The 19,387-nt window shown below is 34.2% G+C and overlaps 1 protein-coding gene across 2 annotated transcripts in view; it reads left to right on the top strand.

Annotated features, from left to right (window-relative positions):
* The window catches only part of NALF1 (NALCN channel auxiliary factor 1), a 739,264-nt gene extending 720,475 nt beyond the window's left edge, over positions 1-18,789 (top strand). The window contains exon 3 of one of the 2 annotated variants that reach the window (XM_051984170.1): positions 18,168-18,789. In XM_051984170.1, coding sequence (XP_051840130.1) covers positions 18,168-18,457 — 290 coding nt within the window. In that variant the 3' untranslated portion in view covers positions 18,458-18,789. The remainder of the gene's footprint in view (positions 1-18,167) is intronic. The other variant, XM_051984171.1, reaches the window with a different exon arrangement.
* The last annotated feature ends 598 nt before the right edge of the window (positions 18,790-19,387 follow it).

Genomic DNA, 19,387 nt, shown 5'->3' with positions numbered 1-19,387 from the left:
TTAAGCATATATTGAAAGAAAAAAATGCATGTACCCAGTGTTTACTATGGGCTAGACACTCTGCTAAGTACTGAGAATATAAATAAAAAGTACAAGCTTCTACCCTCTAAAAGCTAACATTTTAATAAAGAAGAGAGAAAAAGAGAGAATTAAAGGAGAGAGAAAGAGACAGAGAGAGGCAGAAACAGAGACAGAAACAAAGACAGAGAGACAGTGCATAGAGAAAATTTAGAGGCACTGGTGTTATGCCACAGTCTCCTTGAACTGTTCTATCTCAGTTTCCCTGCATTAGTTTCCCTAAATTGTTCTGCCTCAATTTCCTTAATGTTCTGTCTCAATTCCCTTAGTTGCAAAACCCCACTCTGTTCATTAAGAGTGAGGGCCACTTGCTTTAAGGTTATAAATTGTTAATGTAAGACTCAAGATAAGGGGGAGTTGAGACTTCCTGGCTCCTAACCCCTTCTGTCCTCAAGAATTTATGGCACTACCCCCTCTAAATATTCCAAAGATAAGACTATCTGGGATACCTCATTGACATCTTTACTTCTGTTTATTCAGGCATCCTGACTCTGGCTTCCTAGTTTTTACCTCCCTGTCAGAACCAGATTGATAGTCCGTTCCCACTCTCAGTGTTCTGACTCTGCCCCTGACTTGGTCTACCTCTGTAGCTGAGCCATGGGCGTATAAATGTTATTGAGAACTCACATTCACCACTGGATACTTTGAGATGAGAGTCCGGACCAGTCAATTATATACTCTCCAATTAATAAAATATTAAAAACTCTCCAATCTTTTTCTTGCCTCAGTTTCTCCAGCATTACACTGGGAAGTCAAGTTGATCCTTTTGCCCTTTCCAGGAAAAAACAGCATCATCAGTTTGATTACTGAGCCTAAAAGAAAAGGAAGAAAGGTGGAAAATAGGAACTTTAGCAGAGATATCAGTTGTGCTAAAAGTGAAGTAGCTTCAGAGCATATGAGAATTTGGCTGGAGAGGATACCTGGATACATGTGAATCATGGCCTGTGCTAATGGTCTGCAAACATCTGGGTAGAGTGAGCCACTTGAATTTCTACTCCTCATCAATTAAGACTAGACACAAGTATTGGAGTTTCAAATTTGAGTGAAATTATACCCTCAGGGACAAGACGGGTATTTTTAGGATGTTGTTTGAAGTCCTTCCTTCCTCAGGAGGACCCTGACATCAGGGAAATGATGCCATGACATGCAAGGGAACTATAGGCAGTGCAAGGTCACCTGTCTCACTTTCCCCTCCAGACCATCTGAGTCCAGTGGCAAGATGGAGATCAAGACGACTGGAGATGGTTCTGGATGAAATAGGAGACCTTAGCCTTTTTAAACTAAAGTGTTCAACAGATCCCAGTTTGACTGAGGCCAGACCCATTCAGTGATTAAAGCTAGGTAGCCACTGAGGCAAGGAATCTCCTCTTTCACCTAGTCCATATGTATATTTTGGATATACATTCATTCATATGTATATGAATGAATGAATCTGAGAGGGGAAGAAGCTTAGGGTTTTGGACCAAAGCAGAAATGACTGCTATTTACATTTTATCTGAGTCAATAAGGACTCAAATAATGACCAAATGGGGCTTGGCCTAGGACCTATTCCAAAGAGTGGAAAGGAGTCAGCAAATATTGAGAGTTTTTTTTTTTTTTTTTAAACAGGGCATAGAGATCATGGAAGGGGTGTATGCTTAGTGGAGATATGAAAGCATATGATAAAGACAATAAATGTTTGTGTTGCCCTTGGCAAAGAAAAGAAGCATTCAGAGATTAGGACAAAGGAAAAGACTATTTAAGACATCATAAAGGAAATTTGAAATATGGAAGAGGAGACAAAAGGGTGCTTATTAAGAATGGTCTCTGATTTCTAAATAAAGTAAGAGACAAAGATCTATTGTTCAAAGAAAGATAGTAGGGTGTAAAGATTTGAAACCACCACTATGGAAAATGAGAGAAAAAAATGAAAAAATTGTTTTGGTAGTTGGACCCTGCTCAGATTAAATTAATAAATTAATAATGAACCAAGCATTGCCCCTTAAGCTTAAGCCTTTTAAGCATTTACCAGAATGTAAGTAGGAACAGAGAAGTCAAATTGAGAGGGGTAATGGGTTGGTGTTATGTAAAGCATGAATAACATTAGGACAAGAAATCAAGATATCCCAGAGTACAAGATTGTATGGTTGAAGTGGTGAACTAAAAATGAGACCAGAAGAGTAAATCATGGGCTGTGAGTATAGGGAATAGTAGAGAGATCAGGAGTCATGTTGAGAATAAAGAATAATTTTAGGAAGAGTGAATTAGAAAGAGAGAAGGTATATTAGACTGTCATAATCAGAGTTCGAGATAATAGAGATAGCCTATGTATTGTGAAACCCAAATGACCCTTCTTATGGGTATCTGTGGTGGGAAGAAGACATAGGTCATAGGAGTTGATGAAGTTGATTAACTAGAAAATGTGGAATTTTGAAGAGACATTAATGTGTATAATGAAATATCCAAGTCAAGAGACAAGATTTAGACTTGAGAGAAAGATTGTGATCTGTTTGAGAAAAGAAGGAGAGTGACTTGGAGGTTACTAGGAACTACCACAAGTGTACAGATTTAGCAGTTCAGATGCAATCATAGAATGAACCATAAGTAATTTGTCCAGTGATGGCAGCAAAAGGATAAGCTGAAAGTGGGAATTAGGAAAAAGGCATTTTTAAAAATTCCTCTTGGTTTAGTGTGTTTGGGAGAAAAACTCATTGTCTTTTTTTTATTATTATTATTTCACTGAGGCAATTGTGGTTAAGTGACTTGCCTAGGGTGACACAGCTGGTACCTGTTACATGTTGGAGGGAGATTTGAACTCAGATTTCCTGACTTCAGGGTTGGGACTCTATCCATTGCACCATCTAGTGGGTCCTCATTGACTTCTAAGAAAAGCAGATTTCATTGAATATAAGAAAATGGAAAGATTATGAGAAGAAAAGATGTGAAGGGAAGCTTATGATAGAAGAAGTGTTAGAAAGAACATGATGGAAGAGTAGGGCAGAAGAGGATGGATTTGTTATGCCTGAAGTAGATAGGGATTGGAAAGTGGTTGTAGGGAAAAAGAATGATACCCTTAATAGATGACAATACTCAATTACAGAGTTTAAAAGGAAAGGATATGTATGTGCAGCCAATTGGGGAAGGGAAGTTGGGTACGGGGCAGAAAGAATAAAGAAAGAGAAAGGGTTGACAGCTATATTACAGAAAAAATACCAGTTAAACAAGAGCTCCTCTAAGATCTTGTGATGACAGAGACAAGAGCCAAACAATACTATCTCAAACACAAAGGATGAAGAAATTGAGACAGCAAGGTGATCAGGTTGGGTACTTAAGCCAATAAATATTGGTAATCATTATTTAGTCAGAGGCCTGCCTAAATTCCTAAAATATACCAGTTCTTTTTACCTTATACTAAGATAATATGGGATGGGTGCATACCTAAAACATTTCCTGAATTAGGAGTATTTTGTTGTTTAATCATTTCAGTCATGCCTAACTCTTTGTGACCCTATTCAGGTTTTCTTGGCAAAGATACAGATTTGCCATTTCCTTCTCTAGCTCATTTTGCTGATGAGAAAATTGAAGCAAAGAATGTTAAGTGTCTTGGCTGGATCAAACAGCTTGTAAGCCAGATTAGAACTCAGGAAGATGAGTTTTACTGATTCCAGACCCAGCACTCTATCCATTATACTACTAAGCTGCTCAGATGTGGAGTGTGTATTTGGCTTAGAATCAGGTCATATGTCTAAAGTCCTTCTATTGTCCTAAGGTCTATGGGAAAGAGAGATAGTATCTAAGACTGGTCCAGATGAAATTGTGGTATGAATCTAGTTCCGGAAACCTGAGACCTTGTTTTCTCAGAGAATTCAATGAAGTAGAACAAAGTAGTTTTACCAAAAGTGGTAGTTGGATCTAGAAGAAAGTTGGATCGCCTCCTCAGGCGACCTTCTCCTAAGTACAGTGGTGGCAGAAGAAAAACTAGGAATGGGACAAAATTCCCATTTCTAATATAATTTCCTTCTTATCTGTGCCCCTGATGAAGGACTTCTGACTTTTCCTCAATGATACTCTATATTTTATATACAGGTATTTTCTCTGACAGAACCTCATGGCTGGAATGTTCTATGTCCTCCACCCTGATTACCATCACCCTAACTTCTTTTAAGTTCCCATTAAACTATCATTTTCTACAGAAAATTTTCAATTATTTTTTATTTTATTTTATTAATTATCTTTTAATTATTTATTATTTTTTCCTGTATGTAGTTTGCTTTGTATATATTTGTGAAGATAGTGCCTTAAAGACAGGTTTCAGAATAACAAAAGAAATTTGATTATCCTATTTAAAATAATAACTAGGATTTATGCAAACTAGTGAACTATTGCTTATTTTGTGTCAATTCAGTCTTCTTGAATTCTCTACAAGCATTATGCTGACTTAGGAAATCTTCAACAGGAGGTAAAGTTTATGAGGTGGATCAGGTGGTTTTAAAGGGCCAAATACTCTAAAATAATCCTATTCTCTGAGGTAAGAACATACTTTTGGATTTTGTATTTTGTTCCACAGACTGTGAGAAACATTTGGATACTTGTGTAGAGTGATCACAACAGAGATCAAAAAATATTATTAGGGCAACAGTAAATAAGGATATATTAGAGACAGAAGAGACTGTAGGCAAGAATATAGTCCAGGAAAAGAGGAGAGAGCCAGGGAAAACCACCTGAAGGATGGCTCCATTTAAGGAGAGGAATAAGAATTAAAGGCCAGCAGCAAGGGGGAGAAAGAAGGAGCAATTAAACCATAACAAGGAGGTGGAACCATAAGAGTACATTATCATAGAAATCAAAAGAAGAGAGAGAAGAATCAAGTAGGAGGAACTGGAAAGAATATTAGCTATGGAGTCAGAAGTTGTGGGTTCAAATTCCACTTTGGACACTACTTTTAGCACCTTATGCATGTTAATTAGTCTCTCTGAGCCAATTTTCTCCTCTATAAAATGAAGTTGGATGGCTATGGAAATTTCTTTTCCATATCTATGTTCTCAAGTATAACAGGCATTTGTATGTATGAGTTCTATTGTCTTTTGGAATGGTAACATAAATCAGAAATTTAATAGCTAGATGACCTTCAACAAGCTACTTAACATGTTAGATCTTCATTTTCTTCGTCTATAACATGGGGATAAAGATGTCAGTTCTATGTGTGTTGCAGCACCATTGGGAGGAAATGCTTTGCCAGAGTTAGTATGCTATGTAAACATAAGCTATTATTCTATTATTTATATTCACACTCCTTATAAGATTGCTTGTTTGGGGCACTAGTTTTCTGAAGGCTTGGTTGAAGAAAATTGCAGATGACTCTCTTTTGTGAAAGTGTTTTAAATTGTTCATGTTTAAAATATAATAAAGAATGTTGCCAACATTTAAAAATAACCACATTCTTTTTCTAAGGCAGACTATCTGGGAGGTATTTAAATGATTTTAAACTATTAGGCAATGCTTGTATGTACAAGATTACCCAAGTACCTGAGTATGTCTATATATGTTCTCTGATTACATAGGAAGTCTGGGTTTCTCTCTGACAAGAAAATCAGGAAATAGAACTGGTCCTGTAAATGCTTTGCAGTTGATCAAAGCATTAGCCATACTGAATGTCTCTTCAATTATGCTTCATAGCTTGAAGCACTGCAGCTACAGGGCTATTTACATAATTTCCTGTTTTCCAGGGTATTTCCTTTGCATAGGTACAGTTACCAAGCATTTAGAAATGGAAAAAGCATATGGGTGATACAATGGATATTCAAAAGCATTAGCAGGGAACAAAAAGGTCACTGATATACAGTGTAAAAATTTGTGGGCTCCAATGTGCCTTGCTTACCGAGCAGAACAAATAATACATAGAATAGGAGATATTCTTAAGTAAGAATACATTTTTTTAGGAGTGATTTCTGGGAATTATAAAAAAATATATTAAATTAGTAATATGGAATAAATCTAAGCACAAAACCACAGAGAGATGTGCAAGACCCCAAGATCCCTAAATTCCTATTATAGTCTAAAAACATATAAATAATTCTATACCAATCATTTGGGAATTTTGAGCCCTAATTGACTCAAAGTGAATGCAAATAGCAGTTATTTCTGGTTTTTTTCCAGAAAATCTGGGGGCCCTCTCCTCCCCAATTTATTTATTTATTTTTATTTTTTTTGGGGGGGGGGGAAGGCAGAGATAGGTAACTGAAGCCATTCTTTGCATCAGTTACTACCTAACCTTAATCACTAAATGGGTATGGCCTCAATCAAATTGAAACCTATTGAAGATCTTAATTTAGAAAGATCAAGGTCTCCCATTTCATCCAGAGCTATCTCCAGTTATCTTGATCTATATCTGGCCACTGGACTCAGATGGCTCTGGTGCAGAAAGTGAGGCAGGTGACTTTGCACATCCCTCCCTCTCTTAAATTCAATTTACTTGCATATCATGGTATCACTTCCCTGATGTTACAATCCTTTTTGAGAACAAAAGACAAACAATAATTATAACAATAAAGAGGGGAAATATAACTCATACTCTCAAGTAATTTATGTTATATCTTATAGATAATAAAGACAAAGGCTCTAGCAAAGACATAACCCAGTCTATTTGGGACAGCATCACCCAGATCCTTTGCATCCTGATCCTGGAATATGTTCTGCCATAACTGAAGTCTAACCAAGAGTAGGTTGGATCTTCCAGTAGTCTAAAATTACTTGAGTGATTCCTGGACATTGGGGATCCCCAAAGAGAGCAGTGATATTTGAAAATTCATCAGTCTAGGGCAAACAGATACCAAGTTTATATAAATATACCAATCATGAATAAGCTAGGCCAGGATAAACAGACTTCTTTAGTACTAAATGTTTATAAATATGGACCTATCAGTTACTCGGTTCTTTCTTATATTTGCCTGTCTCTAATGCTGTCATGGGATAGTTAGGTGTTACAGTGGACAGAGTGCCAAGTCTGATGTCAGGAAGATTTTTATCTTTGTGAGTTCAATCCTCTCTCAGAAGCTTACTAGTTGTGTGATTCTGAGCAAGTCATTTAATCCTGTTTGCCTCAGTTTCTTATCTATAAAATGAGCTGAAGAAGGAAATGAGCGAACTGCTCTAATAACTTGGCTGAGAAAACCTGAAATGGGATCACAAAGAGTCTGACTTTACTGAAAAAGTTGAACAACAATAGTCCTGTCACATTCTCAATAATTTTTCAGATTACTTACAGCACGGCTCTGATATTTCATCCACCAGTTTTTTCTATATCCTGGGAGTTAGTTCAGACTTCACCAGAGAACACCCTAGTATTCTCATCATCTCACTAATCTAGGACTCAAATTCCCTGCTAATCATTTTTGTTATATCCCTCCAAGTTTGATTGATTCTTGATCCTTTGGAGTAAAAATGGAAGGAAAATAATTTAAGATGCTCTTCCTTGTTCATTTATTTGCTCTCATTCTCTGATTCCCACTGAGCAGGGACCATGTCTCTTCCTTAAATTTCTTGTTGCCATGTTAATAACATGGCAACAAGATTCCTTTTATACTATGTATAGCATTTGTCACTGACTCTAGTTTCTGAGTATTAATATTTTGATAATATCCTTTCTAGACCAAGCCACTGCTTTCCAATTTTTTCTTTATTTTTTTGCCTTTTATCATCTACACAAATCCTTAAGCAATTCTAAATTGGTCATTATATTCCCTATATTATTCTACCACCTTTTAAAATAATTTATTCAGCTATTTAAAAGGAAGAATTTATTCAGCTATTTTTAAATTAAATATATGTTTATTGATACTTTTATATTGCTCTCTTTCTCAGTGACTACTCTTCCACATAGAACCCCAGCATTTCTTCTTTGTTAAGAAGAGTAGACTATATTTCACCCCAACCCTCTAAAATCATGATGTGGCACTGCCTTAATTAGAGTTTACTATCTTTCAGGTTTGTTTTCCTTTATTTTGTTTGTTACCATTGTGCAAATTGTTCTGTTTACTTCGAGATTCATCACAATTACTCTGAATTTTTATAATTTATCATTTCTTTGGAGTCTATAATTTTTCCTTATATTAGTTATATAACTAATTTGCTCAGTTGTTCACAAATCAATGGGCACTCACTTTGTTTCCAGTGTTTTTGCTATCAAAAAAAGTAATGGTATGAATATTTTTGTGTATGAGAGCTTTTTTTCTGACTTTGATGTAACTGAATCAAAGGATATTTTCAGTTTATGAACTGCTTTGTACAATTCCAAATTGTTTCCCAGAACTATTGGCCCAATTCACAGATCCACACTCAGTGTGCCTGGAAAGAAGCCATTTCTAGTGCTTTAGTGTGCCTGATATTCTATGATCCCTTTATTATTTACCATGTTCCTATAAATCAAAACTGAATAATTTTAATTTGTATTTCTATTATTGTTGTATTTAATGGTTTGGAAAATTCTTTCACATAATTATCAACTTTTTATATTTATTCTTGTTAAAACTCCTTACATTTTTATCACTCTGATGGGATTGTGAGCTCTATTGCTAGAGGGTATTCCTGAATTGATGAAATCACAATCAATTGTATTTAAATATCATTGTATTATTTTTAGTCCTATCAAGCCTTTGCAGTTTCCTTTCTTATCTCTCTTAAATCTGTATATGTTCACTGTTGACTTGCCTGAGATCATTATCATCATTTTTTTTCTTAAGATCATCTGAGGCATAGCATTTGAGAAACAACTAATTTTAACTCCATATGAATTTTTACATTTTAATGGTTATAGTGATTAGATTTATTTTTTTCCATCATGACAACATTATAATGTTACTTTTCAGAGATTCATGGTTTCATTTTCTGTCTCATCCTAGCAATATTTTCTTTTGTTTGGAATTTGGAAGATGTTTGACAATAATATTCATTGATATACTAATTTTAAGTTTTTTCAAGAATTATGCTATGAATTTTCTTTTCAAATTAGTTATTAATTAATTATTATTAATATTAATTAATTATTAGTTTGAGGAAGTTTTTTTTTTATTTCTGGAAATCCTCGTTGTCAAAAATATATCCTATAGCAAAGAGCAAACTCTCAAGAACAATAAGAAATTCCTGTAGTACTGGTAAGGTTGAAAACCCTGGTAAAAGCAATGTCAAAACCTTTCTAGCATAGTATTTCTTTCTTAGCTTTATTTTTCACATATCTATATACCAAGCCTAAAGTGAATCTAAAATTCTGGCAGCATTTTTGACCTCTTTGTCACAATACCCAGAAGCTACTGTTCATTATTTTTAAAAAAATTACATTACTCTATAGATACCCAATATACATATGCCTTGTTGCCTTTTCTACCACTAAGCAGTGCTTGTTCCCCAGACCAATGACAACTAGAAAGTAAGCCTTATTCTAATTCTCTCTTGCATATGTCCACTTCAGACATGAGTTAAATGTGAACAAAGTATGAACAAAGACATGGAGACAAGAGAGGACTGACTCAGGCCATAAAATTGGAGAGAATTCCATTTGGTGTAGAATCAGGAAGACATGAAAGGGAATCATATGATACAAGTATAGGTATGTTATCATTGAAAGCAAATTTTAAACTTTATTTGTTGAGACTTGGTAAGCCACTGAAAATCTTTGAATAGAATGTGAACATGATCATAGTGATTATATTGAGATTAATTATATAATAGTATTAATGGTAAATTAGAGAACACAAAATCTATTTTCTAAATAGCAAAAAAAATTACAAAAATTAATTTCTACTATCCAATTTTAGAAGACTGGTAGAATGAATTCATTGGAATTATAGTAAGAGTCAAAAGAGAGAATTTTATACCATATCCTTGTTTTATTTTCTTACAGGGAATTTCTATAATATTTATATGTATATATAGCATACACACATATAAACGAACACACACACACACACACACACACACACACACACACACACACACAAACACACATATATATCCTTACCAATATAAGGAAAATGGCCATGTGAAATGTGGGACTTAGTACTATAAGTATTGAGTTTCTGTTTAGATTGCATTCTTTTGACTGCAACCAATCTTTGTCATCCAGTAAAATGCTAGTTGACTTCAATTACCATTCATTAACTACAGGAATTCCCTGCTTAGTCTCAAAATTTTTCAAAAACTTAATTTTTACTTCTGCATGATGTACAAGGGAAAAGAAACTCAGCTTATTGATTAAGTGAGGAAGTTCTCTCCTGAGTCTTTTAAACATAGGGCTGTGTTTTAAATTTCATATAGGATCACTTACAGTTTTTTAATAGTGTTTCTCCTCCCCAATTACATGTCAAGACAATTTTTAGCATTCATTTGTATAAGACTTTGAGTTCCAAATTTTTCTCCCTCCCTTCCTCCACTTCCTTCCTTCAAAAATCCCTGACTATTTGATATGTTATACATGTGCTATCATATAAAACATTTCTTTATTAGTCACAGTTGTGAAAGAAAAAGGATATCAAAAGGGGGGGAGCATGATCAAGAATAAAGTAAGTGAAAAAAAATTATGCTTCTATCTGTATTCACAGTCCATCAGTTCTTTATCTGGATGTGGAAGAATTTTCCTTCATGAGAACTTTGTACTTGTTTTGGATCATTGTTTTGCTGAGAAGAGGTTCAGTCATTCATAGCTAATTATCACATAATATTGTTGATACTCTATACAATGTTTTCCTGGTTCTGCTCATTTCACTTTGTATCACTTCTTATGATTTCCAGGTTTTTCTGAAATCTGCCTGTTCATCATTTCTTATTGCATAACAGTATTCCATTGTATTCACATGCTACAGCTTATTTGTAGGGGGTTTTTAAGGCAATTTTTATTTTTCCCCATTGCAAGTGCATTGTGCCATTAGATGTATAGCCCCCTTGATTTTATAGAATAGTGATCCCCACCATGCATATTTCTCAGTACTTATGTTACTTTGTACTCAGAAATATTTATATTTTCATTGTCTTGTACTACAGAAGGAAACGCTTTTATGTACCTTAATTATAATTTGATCAAAAAGTGGTCTTACATGTTCAATAGGGTTCAAATATTCTATCAACTAGTTCATGGAATCATATTTTGAGAAAAAAGGAATATTAGCCCTCATATAATCCAATCCTAATCTTTTGCAGACAAGGAAGTTGAAGCTCTGAGAAATTATAGGTCACATAGGCAAGATCTAGGAAATGAACTCAAATGAAATGGATCTGATACCAACTCCAATATTCTTTCCATTGTACTACACTGCCTCTCTTGTTTATTGAAATACAGTTAGTAGCAAGTTACTTTAGAGTAATATTTTGCCCATTTCCAATTCTAATAATCATAATACAAGAGAATCAATTATTAGATAGATCTCTACAAAAGTGTGTGTATTATAAAAATGAAGCAATAAGGAAATGCATGTTTTATGTTTTATACAGATATTCAAAAGCATTCAGAAGTGTTTTTCTTTTTAAATAAAGTTCTCTAGACTATTCAGAAAAGAAAATTAGTTTCTTAATTTTCCTTCATTCTTACATACATCCTTCATTCTCAGACAGGACGAAAGACATCAAGAATGTGGTACCTTGACTTGCAAGTGAATTGTAGTATTTAAATCAGGCAGTACGCTGCAAAGTCCAGAGTCATCTGAGTACAGTGGCAGGAAAGAGACAGGATAACTGGTAATGGCTCTTAACCAGCATATATATGTTCATTCTTGAAAAACAATAAAGTATATAAAAGTCATTTATTTAATTTTATTTATATTACTTCAGAGGAAAGGCCCTATTAGTATAATTTGAGGGGTTTTTTGGAATGTATTTTTAATGCTTAATCTCTATCAACACTATTTTTTTTCCCTTTGGTGGGGGAGGGGGATGTAATTGAAGTTAAGTGCTTTGCCCAAGATCATACAGCTAGTAAATGTTAATTATCTGAGATCAGATTTGAACTTAGATCCTCCTGACTTCAGGGCTGGTGCTCTAACCACAGTGCCATCTAACTGCCCCAAAAACAATACTACTTCAAAGGAACCAAACATAGAAATCACATTCTGGAAGTTTAAGCATATATCTTAAAATTATTTTCTCTAATACTAAATACTAATACTATATTGTATTGCCGGAGAAACTGAGGCAAGAAAGAGATTAGAGAACAATTTAATATTTAATATTTTATTTTGAGAGATTTACTAGGACCAGATGGATCCATGGTATGGTCCCAGGGCTGAGTGAGACTATTATCTCCAAGAATCTGCCAGTGAATGTCAGATACAAGATTCTTTTATAGGGTAACAATTACAATGACATAATGGTGGAGGTACCTGAGATGGGGATGACCTAATAGGTGGAGGCACCTAGAATGACATAATGGAAAGAGGTACTAGAGAGGCTCCTGATATTCTGATGATGTCTAAAATGGTTAAAGCCCTTTATCTTATCAAACATTAAGAGGCAATGATTGTAGCCTGAGGTCTTGGGGCAGAGTAATTGAGGTAGGACAATTAGGGAAACTGGGTCAGGACATTAAAAAGGAACTGTAGCACAACTCTAACTCTCTCTCTCTCTCTCTCTCTCTCTCTCTCTCTCTCTCTCTCTCTATATATATATATATATATATATATATATATATATATATATATATAATCAATCAAAACACTGAAAAATATGTGTGATGGGGAAGACAACTTAGATCTATAGAAGATAGGAGGCAGTTGCATTGGAGGACTTTTTAAAATTATGTAATTCTATTATTATAACCCAACTTCAATCCAAATATGATTTGTTTGGAAAAAGATCTAGCAAGTATATATGAGATAAGATGATACGTGTTCAGTATATGTATGCTAAATTAAACAATCAGACACTGAACCACAAAAGGCTTCAATAAACTAGTTGTAGGAATTTATCAAGAAAAGATATCACAACAAAAACAAGACAAAACAAATACATTAGGAAAAATACATTAGACAAAAGCCAGTCCACAATAGATTAACTTTAAAGGATGAAAAATAGTTCTCCAGTTATCAAACATTTATTAAGCACTTATTATGTGCCAGGCACTGTGTTAAGCTATGAGAATGTGAAAAAGGGGAAAAGGAAATCCATGATCTCAAGGAACTGACAGTGTAATGTGAGACAGAATGAATAACATACAAATAACCACATAAAAAGAGGAAATATTCAGAAATTGAAAATAACTCTGAGTGATAGCTTTAGCATTAAAGGCAATTAGGAGAGTCTTCATGTAGAAAGTTAGATTTTAATTGAGATTTTAAAAGTCAAGGAAGCTAGGAGATGGAGATGAGAAGGAAAAGAGAATTACAGCCATGGGATATAGCCAGTGAAAATGCTTAGTCAGGAGATGGTATGTCTTGTTTAAGGAACAATAAAGAGACAAGTATCATTGAATTAAAGGGTACTTGATGGAAATGGGGAAGGACTAAAATGTAAAAACAATAGAAAAGGAAGGTTGTGACTATCAGAGGGGTTTATATTTTACCCTGAAGGTGAGAGGAAATCATTGAACTTGAATATTCAATTGGGTAGTATAAGGTGGAGAGAAGCTTATTTGTGTGGTCTGACCTGTGCTTTTAGAAAGATAAATTTGATAGCTGAATGGAGGATGGATTGGAGTAGGGAGAGATAAGAAATAAGAGGTAGAGAGACCATCCTATTGTAATAGTCCAGGCATGAAAGGAAGGGCATTTCCATCAGTATGGTAGCAGTGTCAAAAAATAGAAGGGAGTTTATAAAAGAAATATTATAAAGATAAAACTGACAACCTGGCAAAAGGTTGGATATGAAGGTGTACAGAAGAGATAGTGAGAAGTTAAAAATGATACTTAAATTTCAAGTCTGAATGCCTAAGAGGATAGTGGTGTCCTGGATAGTAATGGGGAAGTTTGAAAAGGGGAGAGTTTGGGAGGAAATATAATAAATTCAATGTCAGACACGAAGAGTACTGAAAGAAGAAGACTTAGCAACTAAGAGATCATTGTTAACTATGTTAACATTGTTAACTTCAAACACTGAATGTTTGAAGACAGATTGAATAGGATTTAGAAAAGAGTAAGAGAGGAAGTAGAAACATCAAGTATTGAACACTTTCTCAAGGATTTTAGAGATGAAAGGAAGGAGAACTATAGTATGTTAGCTAACAAAGATGACAGAATCAAGTAAAGGTTATTAATTGTTGTTGGTTTCAGGATTGGAAAGATAAGGACATTTTTTCAGAGAGTGGGAATGATAAAAGGTATGGTCTGATGGAAGAGATGGTAGAGGTACAGGGCCCCATATCCCAAAGATATTAAAAAAGAGGAAAAGAACCCATATGTACAAAAATATATATGGCAGTTTCTTTTATAATGGTAGAAGACCTAGAAAATTACTATTAATTGGGAATGACAATAAATTACAACATATGAATGTAATGGGATATTAATATTATAAGAAACTATAAAAGGAATTTCAGGGAACCTTAGAAAACTTATATGAAATGATGCAGAGTGAAGTGAGCCAGGAGGACAATATATATGATGACAATAACATAGTAAAGACAACTTTGAACATATTAAAAACAATGCAATTGAATAATTATAACTCCAAAGGATTCATGCTGGTGCTTTTTTCTGGTTTGGAGAAGGCCTAATTGTGAGAAAGAGTAATTAGTGAGAAAGGTAAGTAGTGAGGAGAGTAAGTAGGCTGGACTGGGCTATAGAATATCCAAGATGAAAAGTGGAAAGCAAATGGTATTGTCTTGGCTTGACACACATGCTAGATAGAGGTATGATCCAAAGGAAGCCAAGAGGTCTGTAGAAAAGTCTTGTTCCAGAGGGGTAGCTTCACATTAGGGATAGCTCTATTATATTAGATTGTACTGAATGATTAATGAAGCCCTTCAATTTGAAAATTATGTAATAGTGAAAAGTAAAGGGACTCTCTAATTCAAGATTATAAGGGAGAAGTGGAAGTAATACATATCAATAGCTAACTAATGTCTATTGGGCAGTTAAAAAATTATTAAAAATCTCCTCTGTGCAAAATACCAGGCACTGAAAGACAAAAATTAAACAGTGATTTACCTTAGTGCATTTTATGTAATGCAAATGTACACAAATTATTAAATATAAAGTGATTTCATATGAGCAAAGAGCATTAAGTATTGTGCAGGAGTGAGAAAAAACAGGAAGGTGTCACATGAAAATTGACACCTGAAGTGAGCCAAAGCTAAGGTATTTTAATGAGATCATAACTTCTTATTTGAAAGAACTATAATTTCAAAATTGCTGTACTGCTCTCAAGATCTTTCCAGAATTTTAAAAAAAAAAAAAAAAAAAAAAAAAAAAAGGATTGAGGAAAGAGGATATTCTCTAGTTAACTTTCCCTTATTGGCCAGCACAAAGAGATGGCTCTAGCCCACAATAGCCAACCTTTTCATCATAAATTAATGTAAAGCCATTTAGGCCCAGCATTTCATCTTAAATATGTAGGAAATAATCAAACTCTCCACAAGATTCACTTTTTCATCAGCTCAACATATTAATCAAGGGATTCCTCTGATCAACTTCTCGCATAAAACAAATTCTATAGTAGTTTAGACTAAAAGTTTGTATCCTCTGTGTTCATTTCGGAAGTGAGATTTAATTTGTGCCTTGAAAGATAATTATGATTTTGACAAATGAAGATAATTGAAAGTTTATTTCTAGTGAAATGGAATGGAAGAACAGAAGCATGAAGGCAGGTAGAGACTGTATATTTTCAGAAAAATGCCAGGTTGGTTGAGTTAATGAAAGGAAAAAGTGAGAGCTAATGCTGGAAAGGCTCATTTGAAATAGCTTGGGTAGTTTAAATACTAGATTCAAGATTTTGGAAATTATTCAGTAGTAAATGGAGAGTTTTTGAAGATTAGGTTTTTTTTTTGAAGAGGGTTAGTGAGCATTTTTCTAGGATAATCAACTTTCTATTACATTCTGTCATATGGAATGAATAAGAACAGGAAAAGACTGAAAACAAGGAGATATTTGTACATGGATGTTATATATATATATATATATACATACATATATATACATATATATATGTATGTATATATACATATATATATATGTATGTATATATACATATATATAATGTATAATATATGTAATATATATATAATAGGATTATATGATCACAAATATAAAGAGGAAGAGAAATTAGAGGCCCCTCATTTCAACCTCTTCATTTAGTAGATGGGTACTTGGAAGTAATAAAAACTTCATTTTAAAATATCCATACAAATTAAAGTGAATTTTAAAAAATATACATATATGTGTGTTGTGATTACATATTTATATGCTTACACACACACAGACACATATACTGTCCCAAGTGTCCCATCCCAAGGAAAGCATTTTATTCCCCAAATTCTTCCCTTTTGAAGCTCCTTTTCTTCCCCCTTAAACTTGTTTTTGTCTATGTAATCACAATGAATGGGCACATGCTATAGGTATGGCTGTCTCTATTGCACAAACTAGCTTACTGAGCAAACCCAAAGGGACCTGATGGGAGTTCCTTTTAGATAAACAAACAAAATGTGTGTGTGTGTGTGTGTGTGTGTGTGTTTGAAATTAACTATACCTCTGAAGTCACAAATCTAATCTTTAGACTACGAACAGTAAATTATTTTCACATTTCATTTTAGAATTTACATCAAACCTTTATATAATTATATTTTAAATCATTCAATCTTTTTTTTTCTTTTTTTTTGCTGAGGCAATTGAGTTTAAGTGACTTGCTTAGGGTCACACTGCTAGGAAGTATCAAGTGTCTGAGATCACATTTGAACTCAGGTCCTCTTGACTTCAGGTCTGGTGCTCTATCCACTGCTGCCCCTTCATCCAATATCTTTAGACATCTCACTGATTAGTTCTTTTGGTTACAATGTGTACATTTAACTGCCAATCATTCAACTAGTGTTCATTAAACAATCACTCCATGCAAAGCATCATGTTAGATGCTGTGGGAAGTAACATGAGTAAGATACTTTCTTCAGGAAATGTGTGAAGTGATTAAGCACATTACTTGTAGTAAAATACTATAAAGTACACCTTATTCGCTTTTTTTTTTCATCTGAGATACTTTGAGCAGTTATGATTGGGTACATATCATCTCTGGAAATAATTCAGAACTTGAAGATATATATTTTTTAAATTTAACCACACATGTCTATATGATCGATTGTCAGCAGAACTTTGAACTTTCATGATCTGTGAGTATAAAGCTCACCAAGAAAGTATTTGTTTGAGGTGTTTCAGATGATAAAAGCTAATTTCCAGGTTGAAATGAAGTGATAGTATTTAGTATCTTGTCACATGGCTACAACCAGAATATATAGTACCATAGGCAGATATTGGTGTTTTCCATCCCTGTTGAAGAAGCTATAGGTTACTAAGAAGGAAAAAGTAAAAGTAGCATCTCAGTGTGACATCATGAATAGAGTGTAGTACAAGGAGCCAGCTAGGTCTGAATTCAGATCCCCATTTATTAGCTGTGTCTCTTAGCAAGTAAGTATACATCTCTGAGTCTCCATTTTCTTCTCTGTGAAATGAGAATAATAATACCTCAAAGGGATGCGAGGTTTATTTGAGATGTTGATATAAAGTGTTATATTAGCTATTGTTTTGTCTTGAAAATTTGAATAAAATTATTTTAGGCCTAATAAGCATTTGAAAATGATATGTGATATATAGGACTGCTTGCCATCTAGGGGAGGGGAGGGAGGGAGGGAGGTAGGGGAAAAATTGGAACAGAAGTAAGTGCAATGGATAATGTTGTAAAAAATTACCCTGGCATGGGTTCTGTCAATAAAAAGTTATTATAAAATAAAATTTTAAAATTTAATTTAAAAGAAAGAAAGAAAAAAAGAAAATGATATGTGAGGTTGAAGAATGACCTCTCCACTTTTTATAGGATAGAAGCAGAGGAATCATGAAGTATCAATCCCATTTTAAAGTAGCTTAGCCATGTTACTACAACTTCCCTGCCCCAAACCTATTATTCATTCTATGTTCTCTTTTTTTATTCTGTAGGGTTGTATGAAAACTTTCCAACCAATGCAGAACCAGAATGCTGTGATGTCAGATGGGGACTATTATCAGATAATGAATCCAAAGGGACTACAAATATAAATGAATCGTGTCACAGAACATCGCTCACAGTTTCATCAGCATCAAGACTGTGCAATAGCAGACTCAAACTGTGTGTGCTTGTATTGATTCTCTTGCATACAGTACTAACAGTCTCAGCAGCACAGAACACAACAGGACTGGGTTTTGGCAGCATTACCACATTGGACGAAAATTCAACCAACGAGGAATAAAGGAAAGAAATGTCATGATAGACATTCAGCAGGCCCACATGAAATGAATGACTGTAGTAAAATGTAACAGAAACTGGGTGCTTTTACCCTTAAATTGCTTATAGCAAGGCCTTCGGGGTAAAACTTAAAAGATGGGCCAGAATCCAACCAACAAGGACACAAACACAGCTTTTTATTGACTAAAAGGCTGTATGGTGATTTAAATTTCTCACACCATTTTATACACTGTGTTTTAATGTTTGGAATTTGGTTTTTGTTTTGTTTTTTTTTTTTTTTGGTCTGTTTTTCCTTTTTGTTGGTTTGTTTGGTTTTTTTGCACTTGTTAATACAGGATCTTATTTTTTGGGATGGTTTCTCAAAGCTAAACTAAGTCTTTTCACTGTCTATATATTTCTAGTCATTGTGTGTGTTCATCTGATAGTTCTGTCTTTTATGTCCTGTCAGTTTCTATTAGAGGAATGGTTGCTATGACTTCATGGCATAGCAAAAACAAAACAACAAAACAAAAACAAAAAACAAAAACAAAAAAACAAAAAAAAAAACAAAAACAAAAACAAAAACAAAAACAAAAACAAAAACAAAACAACTCCCCTTCCCCAAAAAAACAAAAACAAAAACAAAAAAAAGAAGAAAAACAAGAAAAAAAAAAAAAAAAAGAAAAAACCTAACTGTCCCTTCTACCCATGGAAACCATCTCCTTCCTCAAGCCCTTCCCTTTCCAGTCTCCTTCCCTTTCCCCTTAAGCAAACAACATCCGCTTGCTTCTGTCTGTGTAATCACAATGAATGGGCACACTTTACTGGTGTGACTCTGCCACTGTTGCACAAACCAGCTGACTGAGCAAACCCAAAGGGGCATGATGGGGGTTCCTTTTAGCTGAACAAACAAGTGCTCTCCATATAAGGTGGAATCGGACAGTTAACAAATTTT

Source organism: Antechinus flavipes, chromosome 3 (genome assembly GCF_016432865.1).
Source record: "Antechinus flavipes isolate AdamAnt ecotype Samford, QLD, Australia chromosome 3, AdamAnt_v2, whole genome shotgun sequence".
Classification (NCBI taxonomy): domain Eukaryota; kingdom Metazoa; phylum Chordata; class Mammalia; order Dasyuromorphia; family Dasyuridae; genus Antechinus; species Antechinus flavipes.
Note: the sequence above shows the minus strand (reverse complement) of the source record. Positions and strands in the feature narration are given on the sequence as shown.